At 33.4% G+C, this 27,197-nt stretch overlaps 2 protein-coding genes and 1 long non-coding RNA gene across 10 annotated transcripts; all 3 read left to right on the forward strand.

The window, feature by feature from the left end:
* The first annotated feature begins 5,610 nt into the window (after nucleotides 1–5,610).
* LOC110625729 lies at nucleotides 5,611–11,556 on the forward strand. Of its 4 annotated transcripts, none has more exons than XM_043961534.1 (4): nucleotides 5,611–5,988; nucleotides 10,671–10,820; nucleotides 11,022–11,208; nucleotides 11,370–11,556. In XM_043961534.1, exons 1-4 carry the CDS (start codon nucleotides 5,668–5,670, stop codon nucleotides 11,384–11,386), a joined length of 675 nt encoding a protein of 224 aa, XP_043817469.1. In that variant the 5' UTR covers nucleotides 5,611–5,667; the 3' UTR covers nucleotides 11,387–11,556. The 4 variants fall into 4 exon arrangements, with proteins under 4 accessions (XP_043817469.1, XP_043817468.1, XP_043817471.1 ...); XM_043961533.1 differs by lacking the exon at nucleotides 10,671–10,820 and adding an exon at nucleotides 6,067–6,216 and having other exon boundaries at nucleotides 5,614–5,988; nucleotides 11,370–11,553; XM_043961536.1 differs by lacking the exons at nucleotides 10,671–10,820; nucleotides 11,022–11,208 and adding exons at nucleotides 6,067–6,216; nucleotides 6,418–6,601 and having other exon boundaries at nucleotides 5,616–5,988; nucleotides 11,370–11,551.
* A 2,054-nt stretch (nucleotides 11,557–13,610) lies between these two features.
* Nucleotides 13,611–14,825, forward strand: LOC110625728. Of its 2 annotated transcripts, XM_021771357.2 has the most exons (4): nucleotides 13,611–13,990; nucleotides 14,070–14,219; nucleotides 14,421–14,604; nucleotides 14,794–14,825. In XM_021771357.2, the coding sequence occupies exons 1-4, from the start codon at nucleotides 13,670–13,672 to the stop codon at nucleotides 14,808–14,810; spliced, it is 672 nt and encodes a 223-aa protein (XP_021627049.1). In that variant the 5' UTR covers nucleotides 13,611–13,669; the 3' UTR covers nucleotides 14,811–14,825. The 2 variants fall into 2 exon arrangements, with proteins under 2 accessions (XP_021627049.1, XP_021627047.1); XM_021771355.2 differs by lacking the exon at nucleotides 14,794–14,825 and having other exon boundaries at nucleotides 14,421–14,781.
* A 4,744-nt stretch (nucleotides 14,826–19,569) lies between these two features.
* On the forward strand, nucleotides 19,570–24,228 carry LOC110625730. 4 transcript variants are annotated; one of them, XR_006352419.1, is made up of 4 exons: nucleotides 19,570–20,000; nucleotides 20,077–20,225; nucleotides 20,379–20,567; nucleotides 20,714–21,472. It is a non-coding gene; the product is annotated as an uncharacterized LOC110625730 (long non-coding RNA). The 4 variants fall into 4 exon arrangements; XR_002489596.2 differs by lacking the exon at nucleotides 20,714–21,472 and adding an exon at nucleotides 22,430–24,228 and having other exon boundaries at nucleotides 19,571–20,000; XR_006352418.1 differs by lacking the exon at nucleotides 20,714–21,472 and adding an exon at nucleotides 22,445–24,228 and having other exon boundaries at nucleotides 19,571–20,000.
* The last annotated feature ends 2,969 nt before the right edge of the window (nucleotides 24,229–27,197 follow it).

A 27,197-nucleotide genomic window follows, 5' to 3' on the forward strand; every position in this document is an offset into this window, starting at 1 on the left:
TATTATATATTTTTAGGGAAGTTTATTCACACAATTACTAATGTAAAATATTTCATGAAATATAAGTATCAATAAATTTTAATCTAATGAATATTTATTTTTCGAAATTTTAAAAAATTTATCATATAAAAAACTCATTAATGTTAATACACTTTAAATCATTAATATTTAAGTTCGTTCTTAAAATTAAAAAATTTAAAATTTAAACAAAAACTGTTAAGTGTGTGAACATATTAAAGAGGTTTCTATCTGTGACTTAATTTTTTATTTTTTTTACATAAATAAAAGAATGCATATTGTATCTAAAATAAAAAGTATATAAACAAAAAAGAATAAATTAAACTAAAACAGTCTAACATTCTATTTTGTCTCTAACCCTTAATTTGTTTAACAGTTTTTAAATTTTGTAATACATGGAGGGGAGATGAAAAGTGAAATTACTCAAATTTATGACTTTGCCGATCCATTTAGCCCCATTTTATTAATTTATTTGATATAAAATTAAACAAAAACTTATTAGACTAGGAAATTGTCTTTAATTCTTTAATTCTCTACTCTCCAATTGTTGCTTATAGTTAGATGCTTGTGGTAGATACATGTCAATTATCTTTCCTGCTTCTACTTCAGAATCAATTTTATTTTCAGTTTGAATATTCTCATTCCGAATACTATTCCTGTCAACTAACTGTTATTTAGATTACTAAGGAAATTTTGTAAATGGCAAAACATATGATGCTTGAGCAATGTTTCGAGCTGTTAGATCCTCCCAAACAGTCTGTGTTATCGCATTGCCAGAAACAATTACAGGATCTCCTAACCTGCTGCTTGACTCTTTGGTATTCTATCTATACAAACTTTTTTCCTATGGATTCTACTACTAGATGTTACAATATCTTCTTTTAGGCATCTGTCTCAATCTTTTTCTCCGCAAGCCACACAGACCCAAATTGAGCTGCAATTGATTCTCAAAAGAGTTGAGAAACAAAATCTAATTTCTCGAGCCAACAACAGTTGAGTATGGGAGTTGCATCATTACAAAGCCTGTGCAATTTGGGAGTAGGGTCTAGAAAAAGTTGTTGGTTCCTAGGCTTTCAATGTCCAGGATTCCACTTTCTACATTGATAAAACAATCAATTTCCAAGGAAGATATTTGATAAATGACACAAACCATCAAATCACCATAAGCCCAGGAATCATCTGAGATTAATGGGATAGACTTTACTATATTCTCCAAATGGAATATTAGTCTTTTGCAAAAAAATACACTTCCAATAATCTCGAACCTGTAAGAATTTTCGACGTTGGCAAATTTAAAAATCTTTACACATATATCAGCTTCATTGACTTCTACCGACCAAGCATATACATCTCCATATAAATGCTTGCTTCATGTAACGTAATTACTCATGGACTTCACACTTATAAGTTATTTATTCAAGATAATCTGCATCAGGCTAACATTTTGTGGAAAAGGAAAAAAATTGAGCGAAATTGATACATAGTTAAGAAATATCACAATTAGATGCAACCAATTAAAAGCATACTACAAAGATCAGTGAAATTCATGGAAGTTCTCAATTCATGAACAAATGCTCTTGGTGCATCACAATTGATTAGAGAAGCATGAAAATGAGAAAAAGGTCCTGATCCCACAACATAATCAGCTGCAGGACAAAAATATTCTAAGAACACAACAAAATCTGTAATACTCATTATATATAAGATTAAGACAAATGGGGCAATTCCAGGATTTTGCATCAACTGCAAATATATATATATATATATATATATATAGAGAGAGAGAGAGAGAGAGAGAGAACATACATACCTCCCAGTCTGTGCAATGGAAGCATGTGTTCAAGATCATTGCACTGCATATACAGCAACTTCATCCACCATTTTGTTCTGCAATTTTCTTCGAGACGAGGAGACGAGCACAAAATGGTCAACTCTGAGAAATTAATTGAACTATTTGTGTAAAAATGAAAGATAACACCACAAACTTGCAACATATTATTCTATTAAGGTAAAGAATTCATGAATCTCTACTGGGGTAAAAGTTCTGGTGAAAAAAGAACAAAAAATCACTATGTTCACAAAAAGAAAAGGTGCATTTAGGAAATTCTCAGTGAAGAAATTTGGATAAATTAAAAATTCCGCGTGGAATAAATGTAGTAATGAAAAAAGAATCTTATGCGTTGGGAAAAGAAATTGGTGTAGAACATGCTAGATCTGAGCGTAAGATGCAGGAAAGCGTTCTGAGTTCTGATCTCCTCCATTGAACCTAACCTCTGCTGCACAATGGGAAGCCCATTTCCAAAGACGCCATTGGTGACCAATGCCACTCTCCAACTCAATGGCTTGCAGGGTTCTATTCTTCCCATTCTTCACCAGCGCTTCGATTCAACAGAAGGAGCTAGGCCCAACCCCCCAAAAGGACATAAAGATGCAGCTCTCCAAGGCTGCCAACAAGCATATGTGTTAGGGTCCCGAACCTGATATCGAGTTAGGGATCTTTTGTAGAGGGAAGTGGAAGGTGTTCCTGAGGGTGAGGACGTGGTGTTTCGTTTTGCGACCTATTTTGAAGAATTAGAAGACTGAGGGAATCAGGGAATCTCAAATCTCTGAGTTAAAGTACTTAAAATTGTAATGATTTTCAAGCTGATCTCTTCATTGATAATTATTAAATATTTATACAAGATATAAAATATCTTTTGCTACATCAATGGAATCATGACTTCATCATGGAGTTACAACCTCTTAAGATAATAGAAATAACTATTTCTTAAGATAATGCAAATAATTTAAAGTGGAGATACTCTCGTATATTGCGGAAACACTAACAAATGCTTAAAGAAAAAGTCAACAACTAAAAATAAAAACTAAACTGGTCAATTAAACAAACTAAACTGGTCAACTTTCAATCCTTACTGCTTCCCCAATTTCAGTAGGCTATACACAGCGGGTGTAAAATGTATACACTTGTAATGGCTTTGTATCAATATGCATACAAAGAATGGCTAAGATAAAACATACAGTGAAATATTTCATAACCTTAAACCTTTAATTTTGAATACATGTCCAGCAGACCAGCAAAGGTCGCATGCCTCGTCCAGTCTTCCTGCCCTTAAAAGAGTCCAGACATCTTGGAGAAGAGAATTCATCTTGTTTCTGCACAGGTAAAATGCAAAAAATAATTTTATGATTTAGGTATGTCAGAGCATACATTACACCCAAAATGGAGCAGCAAAATCCAAATAAATGTTACCAGTTATTTTTTTTTCTTTTTGAAGGCATGTTACCAGTTCTTATTTTAAATTTGACATAAAATGATAAAAAATAGCATCTATACAGAAACTCAAGTAAAAGATATTGTACTAGGAGTTAAAAATACATAATTACAACAGAATAATATATATAATAATTAAATAAGCAAGCATACGAGTTGGAGCATCAAAATCCAAGTGCTGAACAGTATTTGTACCGGAGGAACCTTTCTTCAAAAGACGTTGATTATGGTGCCAAATTCCAGAGTTGGGAAGATAGTTACCAGCATGAGACCCCCTCCCAAGTACATGTCAAAAATAACTCAACAATTGTGAGATATGGTGATACTTTAATACAAATCCCAGATTGCTCAGCAAAGGGGATCTATTGCTTCAAGACCTAATTCCACCAATAACGTCCACAAAAACATGAATGTTCAATAGAAGGAAAAAGGGAATCCAGGCTATCTTTCCATATCTTAGTCCTTTCAAAGGAGTTCAAAATTGCAGTTACTAAATATCTAAATATGTAAGTTCAAACACAAATCTACAGAGCTTTTTCAAACACCAATTTACGGAGCTTTTATAATGTCGTAAAAGCTAAGCTTGCTGGGGCACACAGAACTAGGATGATCTGCAAGCAGAATTTTATCTCTCTTTTTCTTTGGTGGGTGTTGATAGGGATGTTGTGAAGAATGCTGGATTATGGCAAAGCAATCGAATGTAATAGAAAGTGATGAATTTCCAGGAGTATACACATGCATTATCACATATCCTGCATACATTTACATGAAATCAAGCACATCTATCATATAGCAAGGCTAAGAATGTTTATTTGCAAAAGGTTGCACATGCTGATGTTGATGATTCTACATCCACAGTTCATGGCAAAGAAAATTTAGGTAGAGCACTCTATTTTTTTTTTAAAAAAAAAAACATATATTTTCGCTACAAAAAATCCAAGAGAGACAATCATGAAAGTGATGTAATAAGTAATGTAAGCCCTTCCTTACAATTGCGGGAGCACTCTTACTTTTGGCATAACCTACAGAACCAATTTTCCAGCCTTGAAAACCCTAATATCTCAGATAGAAATTTTAATGTGAAAAATTGTAATTGATAAATTATAAAAAATAATATAGTTTAAATAAAAAATAAAATAAAAATTCGATCAACTGTTATCAAATACTTAGTTTAACTGTTTGCATGTCTAACCCCTATATCCTGACAAAACGCCAAGGATTCTCACCTTGTGAATGGTTGCCCCACTACTCCTTTCTTTCCATCCAGAGGGTTGAGACAGGGTGAATCTTTGTCACCATACTTGTTCCTCTACATAACTCAAGTTCTGTCTTGCATCCTGGCAAAGGAGACTGCTGCAGGACATCTTTCTGGCTTTAAGATTACAAGGGGGTGCACCAAATATAACAAACATGTCCTTTGCTGATGACGCTCTCCTGTTTGGGAAAGCATCAAGGGAAGAAGCAGTAGCCATCAATGAAGTCCTCCACAAATACACTGAAGCAACTGGTCAGAGAATAAACATCCACAATTCAAACATCCATTTTAGCAGTAAAATTCCTTTTAGTTTGAGGAAGGATTTGTTAACTATCCTCACAATGAAGAATTGGATATCTCTGATAAATATTTAGGTCTCCCTGCTGTATAGGGAGATTTGATTAATCAGAAACCAGTTAACTGCCCTCCAAAAGTCAATCTAGTAGCAGATTTGATTAGTCACAACACTTTGTAGTGGAAATACGATCTGGTTAGTGCATTGTTCAATAGACCAGTTGCCATGAAAATTTTTTCTATTCCTATCGGTCCAGTGGGTTGTGAAGAGGAACTAATATGACATTATGAGAATTTGGGCTCTTATACAGTAAAATCAAGATACACTCTATCTAAAGGTTTTCGACAGGAGAAGACTCAGTCACCATCATCTTCAAACTCCATATCTGCAAAAATTTGGAAGACTATATGTGAGATATCGATAGTCAACCAAAGGTGAAGGTGTTCTTATGGAGAGTTATGTTGAATGCAATTATTGTTCAAAGAATTTGGCCGAAAGAAAAATGCGGATAGATCCTATGTGTCCTATATGCAATGCATTGGCTCATCATCTAGCGAAACTGGTTTGTGCTAATTCTCTGCCTTTTAATTGGATTTCTTGTATGCTTAGGAAGCTGAACGATATTTGTTCTTTGGAAACTGCTTAATGCAATATCATCTCTAAAAGAAAAAAATAGAGGGATCAAATAAAAAATTGATAATATTTGAGGGATTAAATACAAATTTGGTTATTATATTTGGATTCCTATGCTATAAATCCCAGTGGGAATAAGCAATTCCCAATATTTCCTTCCTAGGGTTTACGAAGGTTGTCTTCTGGATCCTAACGATGCACGTCTCCAAAAAGAAAAAAGGATTGACGGATCTAGATGGTCTACCCAAGCAATGCGAAGAAGGAGTTGCCGATAAAACCACCGGTGAAGAGGATGAAGATGCCGATAGCACCATCGGTGAAGAGGCTGAAGATAGCTCCGACGGTGAGGAAAGTGAGGAGGGCTCCCCGTTCGATCCTTACAAACTCGGTTCCGAAGTAATAGTTTTCGACCCATCCGAGGGTAACAGAGATGGTTATGGATCCGATGACACCGATTACGAGGGCGAGCAGAGGGATGTATATCTTAAATACAGACGTCAGTACAGGGAAAGCGAGGTAATTATATATCACTATTGTCTTTGTATTTTTTTTTTATAATTACCTTTTTTTAATGGATTTGAGTTCCTACTTTAGGGATTTGATTTTGATGATTATCCCAAGCCAATTAAGGGAGAAATGTTCTTTGGTGTTGCTCGTCATGTCAATTTGGAAGATGAAGATGGCTTTTATACCAAAGGCTGCAGAGAGGCACTTGCATATGCTGTCCAGGAACAGAATAAGAAGGTGGACACCTCTGTTATAGATGCTAAATATTGTAAATTTTATCCAAATTTACATGCATATTTTGAATAATTTGATTGTATTGAAAGAATTCCTCACGGATGAGACACAAATATCGATAGTTTCGTATATTCTTAATTGCTTTTGCATTATTTCTATACACCTCCAGATTATTAATTTCACACACATTTCATGTTTGTGTAGGGTGCAAATCTGAGACATCTTGAGATTATCAAGGCAAATGTTGAATCAATCGGATTGTATCACATAACTTTCAAAGCTGAAGATACGAAACTAGGGGAAACCAAAGTTTATCAAACTAAGGTCTTCTATAGTTTGGTTCCTGATCGTCACCAGGATCAAGTCTTTATTTTCAGGTTAAAGGAAGGTAATTTAAAAAATTAAAAAAAAAAAAGAATTTATATCTGTGCACTACTCATGTTTAAATTAATTTGTTTTATTTTATATGATTTTTTATTTATTTTTATGATTTTTTTTTTCCAATGATCTATGTTAATTGATGCTTATTGTCTATTTATTGTAGATGACAAAGCTAATTGAAATATGAGGAGAATACTGGAAGATACTTTCTATAAAAACCAAGACATGTCTAGGGAGTGATTTTAGAGCTTTTTTTAATTGAGAATTTGTAGTTCATGCTATGTTACAGTGATGATCGTTTATTAGACTTGCCCGTACTTTATGAACAGGTTATGATTTTTCTTTTTTTAATCTTGAAATAAAGTTATTTAGCCTACAGAAAAGAGCATATATTTTAATTATAACTGCTTTGAGATATTCATTTCAAAGAAAAATACTAAAAGTAACATCACTAGGGCTTCCAAGTATGTTAGCATTTTGTTTTAAATAAATAAGAAAGATGCTACCAAGGGAAAAATACATATAATTGAAAGAATCGAATGGCATTGCAGGTGGAAGCAACTTTCTCCACTGTGCAGGAAGACATGTACACTTTAATTTGGCAAATCAATTCCTTTATTATTATTATTATTTTATATATACTATCACTAGAAACTTACTCCTGCGATGCCGTAGAAAAAATATTTACAGCACATATGCATAAATGCTCAATGCAAAACATATCAAATATTGCAATCACTCTAATTTTCTCTTCTTAAATTTTTCGGCCGATATAGCAAGCAGTAGATATATGTAAGAGCAAACATAAACAAATACTAATAATAATAAAAAAAAGAAATATATGAACTCTAATCATGCTTTCTTAATAGGATATTTCATGATATTAGTTAAAATTAAAATATGAGAGTGACGAAGATAGAAAAAAAATCAATTAGTTAAATCAAATTTGAAATTTAAAGTTCTCCATTAAAGAGTATGAGGTGTTAAAGAGCTCTCCCTATCAAAAGGTCTTTTCTATTAATCTTCTGATAAAACATACCAAGAATGGCTAAGATAAAACAAAAACCTTTAATTTTGAATACATGTCCAGCAGACCAACAAAGGTCGCATGCCTCGTCCCGTCTTCCTGCCCTTAATAGAGTCCAGACATCTTGGAGAAGAGAATTCATCTTGTTTCTGCACAGGTAAAATGCAAAAAAGAATATTATGATTTAGGTATGTCAGAGCATACATTACACCCAAAATGGAGCAGCAAAATCCAAATAAATGTTAACAGTTATTTTTTTTTTTCTTTTTGAAGGCAGGTTACCAGTTATTTAATTCTTTGACATTTCATTTTAAATTTGACATAAAATGACAAAAAAATACCATCTATACAGAAACTCAAGTAAAAGATATTGTGCTAGCAGTTAAAAAATACATAACTAAAACAGAATAATATATATATTAGTTAAATAAGCAAGCATACTTTCTCATCCGATAGCTGATGAGCATGTTCACGAGTTGGAGCATCAAAATCCAAGTGCTGAACAGTATTTGTACCGGAGGAACCTTTCTTCAAAAGACGTTGATTATGGTGCCAAATTCCAGAGTTGGGAAGATAGTTACCAGCATGAGACCCCCTCCCAAGTACATGTCAAAAATAACTGAAGAATTGTCAGATATGGTGATGCTTTAATACAAATCCCAGATTGCTCAGCAAGGGGATCTATTGCTTCAAGACCTAGTTCCACCAATAACGTCCACAAAAACATGAATGTTCAGTAGAAGGAAAAAGGGAATCCAGGCTATCTTTCCATATCTTAGTCCTTTCAAAGGAGTTCAAAATTGCAGTTACTAAATATATAAATATGTAAGTTCAAATACAAATCTACAGAGCTTTTTCAAACACAAATTTACAGAGCTTTTATAATGTTGTAAAAGCTAAGCTTGCTGGGGCACACAGAACTAGGATGATCTGCAAGCAGAGTTTTATCTCTCTCTTTTTCTTTGGTGGGTGTTGATAGGGATGTTGCGAAGAATGCTGGATTATGGCAAAGCAATCCAATGTAATAGAAAGTGATGAATTTCCAAGAGTATACACATGCATTATCACATATCCTACATACATTTACATGAAATCAAGCACATCTATCATATAGCAAGGCTAAGAATGTTTATTTGCAGAAGGTTGCACATGCTGATGTTGATGATTCTACATCCACAGTTCATGGCAAAGAAAAGATAGGTAGAGCACTCTTTTTTTTTTTTTAAAAAAAATAACATATATTTTCGCTACAAGCAATCCAAAAGAGACAATCATGAAAGTGATGTAATGAGTAATGCAAGTCCTTCCTTACAATCGCGGTAGCACTCTTACATTTGGCATAACCTACAGAACCAATTTTCCAGGCTTGAAAACCCTAATATCTCATATAGAAATTTTAATGTGAAAAATTGTAATTAATAAATTATAAAAAATAATATAGTTTAAATAAAAAATGAAATGAAAATTTTATCAACCGTTATCAAATACTTAGTTTAACTGTTTGTACCCTGACAAAACGCCGAGGATTCTCAACTTATGAATGGTTGCGCCACTACTCCTTTCTTCCCATCCAGAGGGTTGAGACAGGGTGACTCTTTGTCACCATACTTGATCCTCTACACAACTCAAGCTCTGTCTTGCATTCTGACAAAGGAGACTGTTGCAGGACATCTTTCTGGCTTTAAGATTACAAGGGGTGCACCAACTATAACAAACATGTCCTTTGCTGATGGCACTCTCCTGTTTGGGAAAGCATCAAAGGAAGAAGCAGTAGCAATAAATGAAGTCCTCCACAAATACACTGAAGCAACTGGTCAGAGAATAAACTTCCACAAGTCAAACATCAATTTTAGCAGTAAAATTCCTTTTAGTTTGAGGAAGGATTTGTTAACTATCCTCACAATGAAGAAATGGATATCTCTGACAAATATTTAGGTCTCCCTGCTATATAGGGAGATTTGATTAATCAGAAACCTATTCAGAAAGCAGTTAACTGCCCTCCAAAAATCAATCTATTAGCAGATTTGATTAGTCACAACACTTTGGAGTGGAAGTATGATCTGGTTAGTGTTTTGTTCAATAGACCCGTTGCCATGAAATTTTTTTCTATTCCTATCGGCCCAGTGGGATGTGAAGAGGAACTAATATGGCATTACGAGAATTCAGGCTCTTATTCAGTAAAATTAGGGTACACTCTTCTATCTAAAGGTTTTCGACAGGAGAAGATTCGGTCACCATCATCTTCAAACTCCATATCTGCAGAAATTTGGAACACTATATGTGAGATATAGATATTCAACCAAAGGTGAGATGTTCTTATGGAGCGCTATGTTGAATGCAATTGTTGTTAAAAAGAATTTGGCTGAAAGAAAAATGCCGGTAGATCCTACGTGTCCTATATGCGATGCATTGGCGCATCGTCTGGCGAGACTGGTTTGTGCTAATTCTCTGCCTTTTAATTGGATTTCTTGTATGTCTAGGAAGCTGAACGATATTTGTTCTTTGGAAACTGCTTAATGTAATATCTATTTTCGCTCGCTAAAAAATAAAAAATAGAGGGACCAAATATATGCTATAAATCCCAGTGGGAATAAGCAATTCCAAATATTTCCTTCCTAGGGTTTACGGAGGTTGTCTTCTGGATCCTAACGATGCACGTCTCCAAAAAGAAAAAAGGATTGACGGATCTAGATGGTCTACCCAAGCAATGCGAAGGAGTTGTCGATAAAACAACCGGTGAAGAGGATGAAGATGCCGATAGCACCATCGGTGAAGAGGCTGAAGATAGCTCCGACGGTGAGTAAAGTGAGGAGGGCTCCCCGTTCGATCTTTCCAAACTGGGTTCCGAAGTAATAGTGTACCGTGGTTCCGGTGTCGGTAACAGAGATGGTTATGGATCGGATGACACCGATTACGAGGGCGAGCAGAGGGATGTATATCTTAAATAGAGACGTCAGTACAGGGAAAGCGAGGTAATTATATATCACTATTGTCTTTGTATTTTTTTTTATAATTACCTTTTTTTAATGGATTTGAGTTCCTACTTCAGGGATTTGATTTTGATGATTATCCCAAGCAAACTGAGGGAGAACTTTTCCTTGGTGTTGCTCGTCATGTCGATTTCGAAGATGAAGATGGCTTTTATACCAAAGGCTGCAGAGAGGCACTTGCGTATGCTGTCCAGGAACAGAATAAGAAGGTGGACATCTCTGTTATAGATGCTAAATATTGTAAATTTTATCCAAATTTACATGCATATTTTGAATAATTTGATTGTATCGAATGAATTCCTCACGGATGAGACACAAATATGGATAATTTCGTATATTCTTAATTGCTCTTGCCTTATTTCTGTACACCTCCAGATTATTAACTTCACACATATTTCATGTTTGTGTAGGGTGGAAATCTGAGACCTCTTGAGATTATCAAGGCAAATGGTGAATCAATCGGATTGTATCACATAACTTTCAGAGCTGAAGATACGAAACGACTAGGGGAAATCAAAGTTTATCAAACTAGGGTCTTCTATAGTTTGGTTCCTGATTGTGACCACAATGAAGTCTTTATTTTCAGGTTAAAGGAAGGTAATTTTAAAAATTAAAAAAAAAAAGAATTTATATCTGTGCTCTGCTCATTTTTAAATTAATTTGTGTTGCTTATTTTATTTTATATGATTTTTTTATTTATTTTTATGATTTTTTTTTCCAATGATCTAAGTTACTTGATGCTTATTAATATATTGTAGATGACAAAGCTAATTGAAATATGAGGAGAATACTGGAAGATACTTTCTATAAAAACCAAGACATGTCTATGGAGTGATTTTAGAGCTTTTTTCAATTGAGAATTTGTAGTTCATGGTATGTTACGGTGATGATCGTGTATTAGACTTATTAGACTTGCCCGTACTTTATGAACAGATAATGATTTTTTTTTTTTAATCTTGAAATTAAGTTCTTTTAGACTACAGAAAAGAGCATATATTTTAACCGCCAGCCTTACATGGTATTTGGCGTTATTTCTTAAACTGATTAATTTGCTCTCCTTCTCTTTCGCTATTATTTATTTCCGCTTATTAATGATACACGCATAGGATGAACATGTTGCTCCATCATTTTCCAAGTTTTATGGATAGGGAAGTTGTTCCTTAGCTTCTTCTTTCAAACGAATATCACCATTTGCAGCTTTTACACTTATAGTGTGGGATATTAGGCTCAACATTTGCATCAGCATGATGATTTTTTATCTTTCCCCAAAATTGTGTGAAGCCAGTAGTCAGACAAACATTTCGTGTAACAGAACTTGGAGGTTCCAAAAAGATCCGTGTTTGAACTTGCAATTGAAGTTAAACCTTTTCATTTGGAATTTCTATATCCTAAAATGTTCCTCGAACCATTTACTTGCATCCAACGTCCACCAGATGGTACTTGCATCCAACGTCCACCAGAGAATGATCAAACTCAAAACAATACCCAAAGCCACCGGTGCATAGTTCAATGTGTCCGAAGAAATTGGGTAATAAGTTGGCAAAAGAAAAACAGAATCAGTTGTAACAAATCCACAGGAAGGGCAATAAAGCATAAAATGGCCCAGCGTTGAAATTCTTCTCAGCCATTGCCATTCTAGTGAAAATTGGAACAGTATTGTCACCAATCCATCCAATTGTGTTTATGGAAGTTATGGCAGTGAAGACGACAATGACTTTTTAAGTGGGTAGTCCTAGCAAAATGCAAATGGCTGCATAGAGCCAACCATACTCTATTTGACGAAACTAGAGTAAGCGGAAATAATATAGAGAGGTTCACCGTACTCCATTTGATGTAACTAGAATAAGCGGAAAGAGGTGCTTGAGGAAGGAGAGTAAGGAGTGAAGGGTAATTATGAAATTAAAATTAATTGGTTGACAGCTAAATTTGACTGTTTCTTTTTGGTTAACACAAATAAATTATAAAGATATTTTAATTTAATTTATAAAATATGGGAATAATTTAATATGTGAAATTAATTATTTTTATTTTTACACCACAAATTACATAATTTTAGTAATCGAATTAAATTAATTTAAAAATTAATTAAATTAAATTGATTTATTTTTATTTAATTCAATTATAAATTATTCAAATTTCATACCTTACAATTAATTTCCATTTTTAACCAAAATATAATACAATTACGTAATGGAAAAATATAACACAATTATGCAATGGAAAACATAATACATCTTTCTAACCTTTAAAAAATATAAAATCATTTCAACAATCAAATTTAAAGCCACAAAATATGAAATTATGTACTTCAACAAAAAACTTGCAATTCTTGTAATTAGTTTTTTATAAGAAATCTAGTTATTAGGAATTTGAAGAAGACTAGATACTGAGATGGATGAAAACCCAATAAGATCATTTTTAATGAATGGTGTGAATCATAAAATTTGAGATTGAAATTGATGAAAACTGAAAACCATGAATGTTAATGAGATTTTAGACGGTCTATGAAATGTGAATATGAAAGAAGACTGTAGGATGAAATCCAATTCTTTTGTGCATGTGCAAAAATAAATATAAATCTTTGAAGATGATTCAGATGATATTATTGGAAGACAAATTAGAGGAAACAAGAACAATGACATGGCTTTCCTTGAAATGACAATGGAAGAGAAACTAGATATTATTTAGTTTCTAGCTTGCGGGTGAGATAACGAGAACCGGAAAAAATAATAAAATATGAAAGTGAAGATTTTACACAACGATGCAAATGAGTTTCGTATGTAAAACTTAAAACTGTAGTGTATTATTTACTATTGATAGTTGCATGCCTAGGAAGCCGAACGATATTTGTTCTTTGAAAGCTCTTAATGCAATATCTTTTTCGCTCGATAAAAAATAAAAAATAGAGGGACCAAATAAAAAATTGATAATATTTGAGGGATTAAATACAAATTTGGTTATTATATTTGGATTCCTATGCTATAAATCCCAGTGGGAATAAGCAATTCCGAATATTTCCTTCCTAGGGTTTACGGAAGGTTTCTTCTGGATCCTAACGATGCACGTCTCCAAAAAGAGAAAAGGATTGACGGATCTAGATGGTCTACCCAAGCAATGCGAAGAAGGAGTTGTCGATAAAACCACCGGTGAAGAGGATGAAGATGCCGATAGCACCATCGGTGAAGAGGCTGAAGATAGCTCCGACGGTGAGGAAAGTGAGGAGGGCTCCCCGATCGATCCTTACAAACTCGGTTCCGAAGTAATAGTTTTCGATGGTTCCGAGGGTAACAGAGATGGTTATGGATCTGATGACACCGATTACGAGGACGAGCAGAGGGATGTATATCTTAAATACAGACGTCAGTACAGGGAAAGCGAGGTAATTATATATCACTATTGTCTTTGTATTTTTTTTTTTATAATTACCTTTTTTTAATGGATTTGAGTTCCTACTTTAGGGATTTGATTTTGATGATTATCCCAAGCCAATTAAGGGAGAAATGTTCTTTGGTGTTGCTCGTCATGTCAATTTGGAAGATGAAGATGGCTTTTATACCAAAGGCTGCAGAGAGGCACTTGCATATGCTGTCCAGGAACAGAATAAGAAGGTGGACATCTCTGTTATAGATGCTAAATATTGTAAATTTTATCCAAATTTACATGCATATTTTGAATAATTTGATTGTATTGAAAGAATTCCTCACGGATGAGACACAAATATTGATGGTTTCGTATATTCTTAATTGCTTTTGCCTTATTTCTATACACCTCCAGATTATTAATTTCACACACATTTCATGTTTGTGTAGGGTGCAAATCTGAGACCTCTTGAGATTATCAAGGCAAATGCTGAATCAATCGGATTGTATCACATAACTTTCAAAGCTGAAGATATGAAACTAGGGGAAATCAAAGTTTATCAAACTAGGGTCTTCTATAGTTTGGTTCCTGATTGTGACCAGAATCAAGTCTTTATTTTCAGGTTAAAGGAAGGTAATTTAAAAAATTTTTTTTAAAAAAAAGAATTTATATCTGTGCACTACTCATGTTTAAATTAATTTGTGTTGCTTATTTTATTTTATTTTATTTATTGTAGATGATCAAACTAATTGAATTATGATTGTTTTTTTTTATTTATTTCAATGAACAAGTGAATTGATGTTTATTGTCTGTTTACTGTAGATAACAAAGCTAATTGAAATATGAGGAGAATACTGGAAGATGCTTTCTGCAAAAACCAAGACATATCTATGTAGTGATTTTAGAACTTTATAGCTTTATGGATGGGGAAGTTTTCTTGACAAAAAAATAAAAAAGTTGGCAAAAGAAAAACAGAACAATTATAACAAATCCACAGCTTTGAAATTCTTCTCAGCCATTGACGTTGTAGTGAAAATTGGAACTGCATTGCCACCTATCCATCCGATTGTCCTTGTGGAAGTTATGGCAGTGAAGACGACAATGACTTTCAAGGTGGATAGTCCTAGCAAAAATGGTGATGGCTGCATAAAGTCAACCATACTGTGTTTGACGAAACTAGAATAAGCGGACATAATAATAATATATAGAGGTGATCAAGGAAGGAAAGTGAAGGAAGGAGAGGTAATTATGGAATAAAAAAATTTTAATTGACTAACGGCTAACTTGCATAGTCTTTTTGAATAATAAAAGTAAATTATAAAAATATTTTAATGTAATTTATAAAATCTCAATTTGCATAATTTCAGCAACCGAACTGATTTACAAGATTGAACATTTATCTCAATTTGATTTGATTATGAGATATTCTAATTTCATATCGGACAACTTAACTTCCATTTTCAACTAAAATATAACACATTTAAGCAATGGAAAAGATGTAAGCTGATAGTGATATAATACTTATAAATAATGTCTTTTTCTTCCAAAATGGTAATTAAAATAGTTTCTAAATAATCTTATCATCAAAAGATTAAACAAGAAAATATAAATAGACAAATTCCACCAATTGAATTTCTTAATTATTAATCTACCAAACATGGCTTTATCAATCAGCCTCTTGGGGTGCAAATCATGCTTGCCAACTGGGATGAATAATTATTGCGTGAAACCTACCGATTAAAACTATTTTATCGATCTGATTGATCAGCTTGATTTGATTAATTGATTTGATTTAAACAAACAATTTAATCTGATCGATCAGTATGAATTGAGAGAATAATTCAATTTAATTTAAGTAAATATTCTGATTTGATTGATCATTTAGATTTGATATGATATATAATCAATGTTTAATATAATCAATCGATCCGATCAATTAATTTGATTCAATTGAGATGATATGATATAAATTAATATCCATAGTTTTTTCCAATTTAATCTAATGTAAAAAAAATTAATTGTATAAAAAAAAAGAAATTGATAATAATTTTTTTTAAAACTTATAATATCTAATATATAAGAGAGAATTTCAATTATACATATTGATTTAGTATAAATTTAACTTGTGAAATTATACATATATCTCAATTAATCCACGTTAATATAAATCCACTTCATCCCTCAAGTTTTTCCATATACTAATCCTATGTCTTGTCATGCAATTGCCGGTAGAGAATGATTTGGCAACACATTATATAATAATTTCTCGATTATATTAAATGTTTTTAGGGAAGTTTATTTACCCAATTAGTAATATAAAATCATAATTTTGTAGTTTCCTGAAATAAATATCATTACTTATTAATAAATTTTAATCTAATGGGTAAGTGTATTTGAATAAATGTGAGAGATCTCATATTTTATTTTTTTAATTTTCAAATTTTATTTAAAAAAAACTATTAATGCAGTTTAAATCATTAGTATTTAAGTCATTCTTAAAATTAAAAGAAATTTCAGATTTAAATTCATAATCAAAATCAATTGTATAAAAAAAATTTGATTAGCCACGTTTATTAGCCACTGTTTAAGTGTGTGAACATGTTAGAGAGGTTTTTATTGGCTAAATACATCATACTTGTACTATTGACTTTTTGCCTAATACACCCTTTACTAAAATCTTAATCTATTGAGCATCTAAACTCTTGAAAAATATAATAATTAAGCACAAAATTACACAGTCAGCATAAAGCGTGTTATCACGCGAGAAGTAGCCAGTGGATGACTTTTCTATTACTTATGTGGCACTCTCTATTATTTTAATTATTAAATTTAATCAAAATTAAAAAGAATTGTATTAAAAGTGGAAAGGAATGTGACCTGAAAGCATTTCTTGGTCTGAAAGTGGTAGGGCTCTAAACGAGTCCGACTATTTCTCTGGCTAGCTTTACACGAAAAGCTGCTCATAAAAGTTGAATGAGCTCAACTTCACCTCAATGCAGCAGATTAAGTTGGAAGGTGCTATTGTCGTGTCTACATGGAGTGCTTTTAATTCCCCAATGGTTAAGACCCAAGACTGGCTTGGTAATAATCTGCGTAGTAATAATGTGAACCATCATGGAGAAAGGAATAATCTCAGGACAGGTCAAAAGAAGCACATGCAGCAGCTTATACCTATCGGTGCAACAGACCAAGGAGTATGTTTCTCAAGTTGTTTATGTCAATTGTCTTTCAAAATTGAGATAAGGTAGCTACCAAAGTTGAATGAAAAAAATGAGTAGAAGGGCACTGTGAAAATCAATATGGATGGCTTGCCTTATTAATCCATATCAGAATATCTCTTTCAAGCATGTGTACAAAAAGACCAACAGATGCACCAATGGGCTAGCTAAGATGACATCTAACTTTTCTAATGGTGTGCATGTTCTTGATTTGCCCACGTTAGACCTTGTTCAAAGGTTGGTTCATGATGATGATGATTATAGTTTATGATTTTATGCCTTATAGAAGTTTTAATAAGTTCCTTTATCAATTACTCAATTACATACTCAATGGGCATTGCTTATCTTAGGTTTAATTTTACATACATTGATGTTAAATATAGTTTGTGCAATAATCTCCACATGTTGTAGATAATTATATTAAGGACGCTATAAATCTCATTGCAACAAAAAAACATAGTGATATTGTTTCTGCCTTGAACCTTCTAGATGTGGCCTGGCTCTCTCTCCTCACTTTGAAGTTGCTCTGGAATTGAAAGCTAAATCTTTACTCCATTTTAGGCAATTCAAGGACGTGACTGATATGCTTCAAGACTACATTTCCAGTCTTAAAATAGAAAAAAAGAATCTTAGAAAATGGTTGCAATAGCTTTTGAAAGAACAAGTCAAGCTTTTGCCTTCTACTAACCGATCCTTAGGGATAGCAAAAAGAAATTTAAGTTTCAATTGTTTCCCTATCTTAGACTTGAAGAAAAATGATGGCAGAATTTTGTGAAGACTGCGAGAAAGGGATATAAGAAGTGGTTTACATATTAAAAAAGAAGAAATCACGAGAGATAATGAAGTGAATCCCTTTTTTAATTTTAATATATGCCCACTTCATATTATATTTAATATAAATATAAATTATTATAAATATTGAATTTTTTTTTTCAAATACTCCCTATTTAATTTTGAGTAAAGGTAAGTATCAAGTATTGAATTTAGTTGAACTCTCTCTTAAAGTTGAACACATATTCTATGCTCTGACAAGGAGAGGGAAGGTGCTGTGGTTGAGGCAAAGCAATATCATATTAAATGAATGATCAATGTCATGAAGAAGATATGCAACCATACATTTTCTTACATGATCCATATATTATATGACATTATTCTAACATCCTATTCTGTCTCTAGTACTTAATTTGTTTGACATTTTATTTTTAATTATTTTTTTAATAGATAAAGGGCAAAATAAAAGTGGAATCCAGTTCGGCTACTCACACTATATGGCTTTACGGTTCATATTAGCTCGGTACAGAGACTGTCTGAGCCAGCAGCAGTTGAGTGCATCTTCCTGGCTCCTGACATCCCAGATATGCCTGTCTGAGGATCCCCTAGCACACCTTCTCTGCTCTGTACCATCCTTGATTTGAGCAGAGATTGCCTGAGTCATTTGTCCAGCTACTTATTGCACTGGAAAATTAGAAGTTTGACCCAGATTCAATGGATTTTGGCCCACATTATCCATAACGGTTACAGGTGCCATTGGTCCTGAGATTCCAGGTCCTATTCCCATTGCACATCCCCCAACCCTAACTGACCAAAAAATTGGAATTTACAAACTTAAGAAAATAAACTGAGTAAACATTTACTATAGGGCAGGCAAGTTTTATGCATTCTTATGGTGTTATAAATCTGAAACATTTACTATAGTACTTGTTATGCTGATCATTGATGGGTGAATTGATTTGTCCTCGTTTTAATAAAAGCTAGAATTTGAACCAGAATATAATATAAGAAACTTGATAACAGTGCAATCGTTTATGATTTAACATGCGGTAATTACTTTTGAAATGGGAAAGTGACTTCGATTTTCAACTACCTGCCCAATTAAATCATTATGTATTTAACATGAAAACGGCGTGAAGGGTTGGAGAATCCTCTGCAGTTAAAGTGAGAATCCTCTGCGTTTTGTCAGAGTGAAGGGTTGAATTGAATGCAGCTCATAACATGCACATGCAAACAGAAGTTTGTTAAGCTTTTCAATTTCCGCTGATATTGCATGTCAAACCTGCTTTAAAATTAAATTATTTTAATATTTTATAATTTATTAAAATTAAAATTCTTCAAATTATTCAAAATTTGTAATATATAATATACAAATTAAAAATAACATAAATAATAATTGATTTAACTATATTATTCTATTATTATATAATAAAAATTATATATATATATATATATATATATAATAATTATATTTTAAAATTTTACATATCAACAATATCAATAGTTAGAGTGATCAAATAAAAAATTGATAATATTTGAGGGGTTAAATACAAATTTGTTTATTATATTTGGATTCCTATTCTATAAATAAGACGAGCAATTCCCCATTTTTCCTGCCTAGCGTTTGCAGAGGTTGTCTTCCTATCCTATAAATAATAGACCGATCTACTCAAGCTATGCGAACGAGTTGCGGATAAAGCCACCGGTGAAGAGGATAAAGTTGCGGACAAAGCCACCGGTGAAGAGGATAAAGTTGCGGACAAAGCCACCGGTGAAGAGGATAAAGTTGCGGATAAAGCCACCGGTGAAGAGCATAAATTCACCGATAACACCATCGGTGAAGAGGCTGAAGATAGCTCCGATGGTGAAGAGGAAGAGGAGAGCTCCCCGTTCGATCCTTCCAAACTCGGTTCCGTAAGAATAGTGTTCAATGCTTCCAATGTCGGTGACGGAGATGATTATGACTCCGATGACACTGATTTGGAGGGCAAGAAGCGGGATGTCTATCTTGAATACAGACGTCAGTACAAGGAAAGAGAGGTAATTATATACGACTATTTTCTTTGTATTTTTTTTAATAATTAACTTCTTGAATGGATTTGAGTTCCTACTTCAGGGATTCGATTTTGATGATTATCCCAAGCCAGCTAAGGGAGAATTTTTCTTTGGTGTTGCTCTTCATGTCAATCTCGAAGATGAAGATAGCCTTTTACCAAAGCCTGCAGAGAGGCACTTGAGTATGCTGTGCAGGAACAGAATAAAAAGGTGGGCATCTCTGTTATAGATGCTAAATATTGTAAATTTTATCCAAATCACATGCAAATTTTTGAAGAAATTGATTCTATTGAATGATTCTATTTGCTTATTTCTATATACCTTTCAGATTATTAATTATAAATAGATTTTATGTTTGCATAGGTTGCAAATCTGAATCCTCTTGAAATTATCAGAGCAAAGGTTGAATCAATTGGGTTGTATCACATAACTTTCAATGCTGAAGATATGACTCTGGGAGGCACCAAACTTTATCAAACTAGGGTCTTCCATAGTTTAATTCGTGGTAGCAAGCAGAAGTCTGAAGGTTTTCAGATTAAAGGAACCAAAAAGGTGAGTTAATTTAAAAATTTTTAAAAAGTATCAATTATATCTGTTTGACTTTCATTGTTTATTTTTGGTTTTCTATTATAGTGTTATTTTTCAAATGAACAAGTTAATTGTTGCTTATTTTATTTATTTATTTATTTATATTTCAGATGACCATGCTAATTGAAATATGAGAATGCTGCTATTGCTATATGCAAAAACTCCCAAACAATTATCATTTTGTGGTATTTTTTGAATGTATATGCAGTTCCTTGACAAGTTTTTTTGGTGAAAGAATTTATGGTGGTATGTTATGTGGTATTGACATGGATAATTGTTTGCTGAGGTTTATTTTTTTATTTTTGTTTTATGGTTGAGTAATTAGCAATTAGGTATGAAACTTTTGTCTTGGTATACAAGTTGTTTTAGCCTATACTGCAATGCAAGTCTTCAAGGAAAAATTTATTTGCAAGTATGTGATAAGCCATTATTTTTCAAGCTAACTAATTTGCCCATATGAAAACGAATTTGTGTGTCTTGAATTGCTTTTAAGTCTACAAGAACCGACAAGGAAATGTTTTTCTTTAAAAGATCAATGATGTCCGTACGATTTCCATCTTTTATTTGTGATTGAGAATTAGACTTACCAATATTTGATGAATAGACAATGACATTTTGATCTTGGTATACAAGTGTTTTTTAGCCTTTAGTATAAATTCTAAAGATGTACATATATTTTATCCACTAGTCTTACATGTGAATAGGCATTGTTTCTTAATTTGATTAATTTGCTGTAAGAAGATTATAGTTTTAACCTCAAATTGCATAATTTCAGCAACTGAACCAATTTGATTTAAGGGATTAATGGATTGAATCGAATAGAATTGATTTATTTTCTCTATATATAATCGAATAGAATTGATTTATTTTCTCTATATATATAGAATTTATTTATTTTTCACTCTATTTTAATTTTAAAATTTTGATTTCAAACAAAAAAATAATTATAGAAAAGGAAATAATAAAATTGAATTCTTACTTTTTTTTTTTTATTCCAAACTCGGAAGTATAAGATTAAGAGTCAATTTTAAAACTAAGTTCTTCATCCATTATTATTGTTATTATTTATTAATATCTCATTATATATTTATCTGATCAAGCACTTTTTATTGTACTTCTATAAAATCTCTCTCCCTTTATCAAGTTTAACACTAAATTTGTTTTTGTTAGTTCTTATCTACGTGTGAAAGTTGTAAAACTTTTAATCTTAAATTTCCAATATATATGTTAGGCTTGACGCCCCTTTTTAATGGTTAATGTCTTCCCTAATATCTGGGCTCCTCCATGAGGCGTGAGAAGGTGGAGAGTGACTCCTTGTGAATGTTGTAATCAGCTAGATTGTTGTGACTCCTTGTGAATGTTGTAATCAGCTAGATTCTGGCGAACACTTCCCTATGAAGATCAACCTCTGTTGGTCTAATGGATACCTTTTCGGCATGATTTTTTTTTTCCCTTAATATTATTATTATCAATGGTGTTGCTACCCTCCCACCTTGAGAGTAATAGTTTTCTAGACCTATGGCTTGTTTAGCACAGAAACATTGAAGTGGAATTTGAAACCCACTCCAATAACTTGAACATCCAGAATCATCTTATGTGGGTTTCATCTTAAGATGATCAAAAAAATTGAATGAAATTTCTGACTTTTGGACTCCATATTTTGACGAAAATAGATTTTTTCAATTGTCTAATTATTTTACCATATCCTCTATCGCACCAGTTTTCTCCGTATGAATTTCTAATTTTCCAGAATTTAGTTTCATCATTGTGGACACTAAATCCAGTAATGACTACTGCATGCAATTCTTTTGTTTTTAATAGTCCAGGTCCTCTGTATGCAGGGGCGGAGGGAGGGTACGGCAAGGGGGGCACGTGCCGTACCGGCGGCCGGAAAATGCTTTAAAGGGGATGAAGGTGCTGCAGTGGCGCAGCTGGTGGTGCCGCAGCAGTGCAGTTGCAGTGCCCTACCAAAAGGAAGCTCCTGGCTCCACCACTGTCCGTATGTATATGTAAGTGATTATTTTTTCTTAAATAAAATTAAAAGTAGTAAAAATATTTAACATTAAAAATTACAGTTACCTCCTTTTCAAGTTTTTAAAATTACTTGAAGCCCAAATGACACCCACAACAGGCCCTTCTGTAACTAGCTTCATCAATTTAACTTCATCTATTTTATCTTCAATCAGTTTTGCTCCGGAAATAGTAGCTACCGAGTCCTTCCGTATCTGATAAATGCAACACATTTTGATTGATATTATATAATTTAATTTGAATTAAAGAAATACTACACTTAATTACCTCCATGATATATTGAGGCTTCTGTCCTATAAAAGGACATAGGTCTTCCAAACATAACTCCTGATTAACTAAAATTTCTTCAACATACTTAAAGTGGGATATTGCATAATGGCCTACGATGTTTATCAGCATCTAGACATGAAAACCCACGAGTCCCTATTGTTTTTAGTAAGAATTAACTGATTTTTATCACGGTGCTACGACCCAACATATATCTTTATTTAAAAAGAAAAAAAAAGAAAATCAATAATGAATATACAATGGTACACATATATCAATAATGAATATACATTACTACACATTAACTGATTTATGATCAATAATGAATATGCATAGATGCAACTGATTTCATTTTAATTTATAAGCTTACTCTATAGAAAAAGAAAATCATTTTTATGTGTAGTAATGTATATTCATTATTGATTTTCTTCTTTTTTTCTTTTTAAATAAAGATATATGTTGGGCCGTAGCAATAGTTGTCGTGATTGAAGCTCGATGGAATATAATTCTTACTAAGAACAATAGGGATTCGTGGGTTTCCATGTCCAGATGCTGATAAACATCGTAGGCCATTATGCAATATCCCACTTTAAGTATGTTGAAGAAATATTAGTTAATCAGGAGTTATGTTCGAAAGACCTATGTCCTTTTATAGGACGGAAGCCTCAATATATCAGGGAGGTAATTAAGTGTAGTGTTTCTTTAATTCAAATTAAATTATATAATATCAATCAAAATGTGTTGCATTTATCAGATACGGAAGGACTCGGTAGCTACTATTTCCGGAGCAAAACTAATTGAAGATAAAATAGATGAAGTTAAATTGATGAAGCTGATTGCAGAAGGGCCTGTTGTGGGTGTCATTTGGGCTTCAAGTAATTTTAAAAACTTGAAAAGGAGGTAACTGTAATTTTTAATGTTAAATATTTTTATTGCCTTTAATTTTATTTAAGAAAAAATAATCACTTATATATACATACGGAGGACCTGGACCATTAAAAATAAAAGAATTGCATGCAGTAATCATTACTGAATTTTGCATGCAATAATCATTATTGAATTTAGTGTCCATAATGATGAAACTAAATACTGAAAAATTAAAAATTCATATGGAGAAAACTGGTGCGATAGAGGATATGGTAAAATAATTAGACAATCGAAAAAATCTATTTTCGTCAAAATATGGTGCCCTAACGTCAGAAGTTTCATTCAATTTTTTTGATAACTTCAATCATTTTATACCATTACTATATTTATTATTTAATTTTATGTTTAGTGATTTTGATTAGTTATATTTTTAATATATTGAAGGATGTGAAGTTGGTGACCTAGATGGAATATTAAACAAACACCTTGAAAGTTGAAGCTTCTCCTTACTTTGGCCACATCCATTAATGTATGACATTATTGGAGAATATAATTGCATCTACTTTGTTTTTCTTTTAACTGCATACGGAAGTTTTACCCATCCAAGCACCATTTTGCTATTAATAATTATTTATTGACAATTTATACATGACCACCAAATGCATATATATATGTATAATTTTTTTTTAAATTGCTATATTTCATATTTTAATATTTAACGTTGTTTCTACATGCATCATGATGAAACAATTAAATAAAGTTTAGACTTGCATTTATGTTTCATTAGTTCTCTCCAACCTAGTAACAAATAAGACAAACCATTTGAAAGCCTATTATAACCACTACAAGAAATTTCATAATTACCAACGGACAATTCCGTTGGTAATTACTGAAATTCCGTTGGTGAAACCGATCACCAACGGATCTGTGATGGACTAAGTCCGTCGGGAAAATCCTCGTTGGTAATTTTAATTACCAACGGAAATTTATACCCGTGAGTGACAGTGACGGATCACCAACGGAATTTTCCGTTGGTGACAGTGACGGATCACCAACGGAAATTCCGTTGGTGACAGTGACGGATCACCAACGGAATTTCCGTTGGTGACAGTGACGGATCACCAACGGAAATTCTGTTGGTGACAGTGACGGATCACCAACGGATAATTCCGTTGGTGACAGTGACGGATCACCAACGGAATTTTTCATTGGTGACAGTGACGGATGTTTGGTTACTAATCCGTTAGTGAATAAAAATACAGAATTACACATCCCTACCCCTACCCCTACCCTGTAACTGTACATATACATCCATCTGCACCCTGTATATTCATATACATCCACATCCACAATCATATACATCCACATCCATCTATATCCTGTACACTCATATACATGCATCTGTACCTGTACCCTGTACATTCATATACATCCATTTGTATATTCATATAATAAAAATACTATAAACAGACAAAACTAAATTACTCATTAAAATATATAAAAAACGTAATGATTTTGTACTACAATTATATGTTGCAAAAAAATTATAAACTGGTCATAACAAAATGTACATACTAAACTAAACTAGCTAGCTCATCATCTGTATCATCATCACTATCTGTATGATGATCACCAATGACAGGAGCATCATCACGCCGCTGCTGTGGAGACGGAGCTGGAGGTGCCGTAGGACCAGATGTCTGAGTGGATGTCCCAATACCCTGTTGTGCCATCATCCTATGCATAAACGTCTGCAACTCGTCCAGCCTTGTGGTGATTCGACTATTCTCTGTCTCTAGCCGATCAATTTTATTCTGCATCCTGTTCATTGTTTCAATTGTAGGAGGATCCACTGGGGGTGCAGACGTGTATGATGCAGAACAATGAGCTGGCTCATGAAAATATGTTGAGGCCTGGGACCCTAACCCATAAACTCGACTCTTTTTCTGTCCACCAACCGCTTCGTAGTACAGTTGGGCCTCATTTATGGGCGTTGGTTCATTGCTTCCCTCCTGTTGATGTGTAGCAGCCTCCTTCAGCTCTACGTATTTATCCTGCATTATAATTTTAAAGTAACATATAAGTAAAACAATTTACGTCAATCAAAATTGTTAATAACTACATTTAAGATGAACTTACATAAATAGCTTTTGATCTGCCATCAACAAACTCCTCCGTCCCCTTTCTCTTATGTGTGGCCTCAAAAAACTCATGCGGATGTGGTTCTCTGCCTAGTCTTTCCCTCTGTTACCAATTATAAGAATTGTAGCATTTGTCATCGAACCAAAATATTTATAAGAAGATAATTATAAAATAAAAGTTATAAGAAATACCATCCTCCGCTGGTGGGTGTACTGTGAAACAGAACCTCATGCGTGCCTGGAAATGCCAGATCCTGAACCTCCAGCCTCACTGCGCCTATTGGCAGAAAACTTCTCACACTTCTCTTTGTATTCAGAAGTGTTCCAAGTTTCCTGCCACTTCCTCAAAACATAATCAGGGGTTGCAAGATTCTTCGCCTTTCCTTTCCGGATTTCCCACATAAAGCCCCTGTATCGCTCAGCGGCTTTTTTCTGCCAGGCAATTTTAACCAAGCTCTCAATTGCTTGGTCCCATAGAAAGTATTTCTGCAAAAAGATTACATTTTATGATTAGATAGTAATTAAACAGTTCAAAAATAGATGATAAACTGATAAAATAAATATGCTTCACCTTGAATTCCTGCCAATAAAACTCCTTGGTTTCATTGGGCACAGTCTTCCAACAGTGGCCTTCCTCGACCAATCTTTCTTTCACTATCAGAGTTATCTTGCGGCTACACATCTCCGACGGATGCAAACTACATGAACAAGATAATTTTAGAGTAAGTAAATGGTAACATTTAAAATATTGTAAATTAATAAACAATTAATTATTACTTGTTGTTAATGAGTGAAATAGTCTGTCTGAAAGACTGTGTTCCGCCTACAGCAGTGGTCGATGCAGCTGATGCTGGAGCAGATGCAGGAGCAGATGATGGAGTAGATGCTGATGCAGATCCTGTCCCTCTAGCGGATGCAGTACCAGAAGGGGATGCAGAATGAGGTGAATGTGTATGTGATACCGGTGGTCGTGGAGCTGCAGGAGGGTGGTGAGGATGTAAACTGTGACGGTGAGGTGGTGGAAGGGGACGGGGAAGCTGTGCATCGGCAGATGGTGCAACTGGTGTATATGATCGATCTATATGAGATGGCTGTACACTGGATGCAAGTGGAACCCATATCTGAAGTTCCGTATCCCCAAGTCCCGTCGGTGCCCGTGGTATATGCGCCTCATGCTCATGTCCGTCATCTGTATTCGCGTCCTCTTGACTTGCACTTGCAGGAAGTTGAACCCGTCCTCTGGCCTTGCTAACCCTTCCACGTCCCCTCATCTGTGAATAAACAAAAA

The sequence above is a fragment of the Manihot esculenta genome, chromosome 11 (genome assembly GCF_001659605.2).
Source record: "Manihot esculenta cultivar AM560-2 chromosome 11, M.esculenta_v8, whole genome shotgun sequence".
In the NCBI taxonomy this organism is placed as follows: domain Eukaryota; kingdom Viridiplantae; phylum Streptophyta; class Magnoliopsida; order Malpighiales; family Euphorbiaceae; genus Manihot; species Manihot esculenta.

Excerpts from the sequence above, each read along its gene's own strand:
- LOC110625729 (XM_043961534.1), top strand. The coding sequence starts at position 5,668 with ATGCACGTCTCCAAAAAGAAAAAAGGATTGACGGATCTAGATGGTCTA. Across the intron at positions 5,989-10,670 it reads GTCAGTACAGGGAAAGCGAG|GGATTTGATTTTGATGATTA; the intron begins GTAATTATATAT and ends TTCCTACTTCAG. Across the intron at positions 10,821-11,021 it reads TCCAGGAACAGAATAAGAAG|GGTGGAAATCTGAGACCTCT; the intron begins GTGGACATCTCT and ends ATGTTTGTGTAG.
- LOC110625728 (XM_021771355.2), top strand. The coding sequence starts at position 13,670 with ATGCACGTCTCCAAAAAGAGAAAAGGATTGACGGATCTAGATGGTCTA. Across the intron at positions 13,991-14,069 it reads GTCAGTACAGGGAAAGCGAG|GGATTTGATTTTGATGATTA; the intron begins GTAATTATATAT and ends TTCCTACTTTAG. Across the intron at positions 14,220-14,420 it reads TCCAGGAACAGAATAAGAAG|GGTGCAAATCTGAGACCTCT; the intron begins GTGGACATCTCT and ends ATGTTTGTGTAG.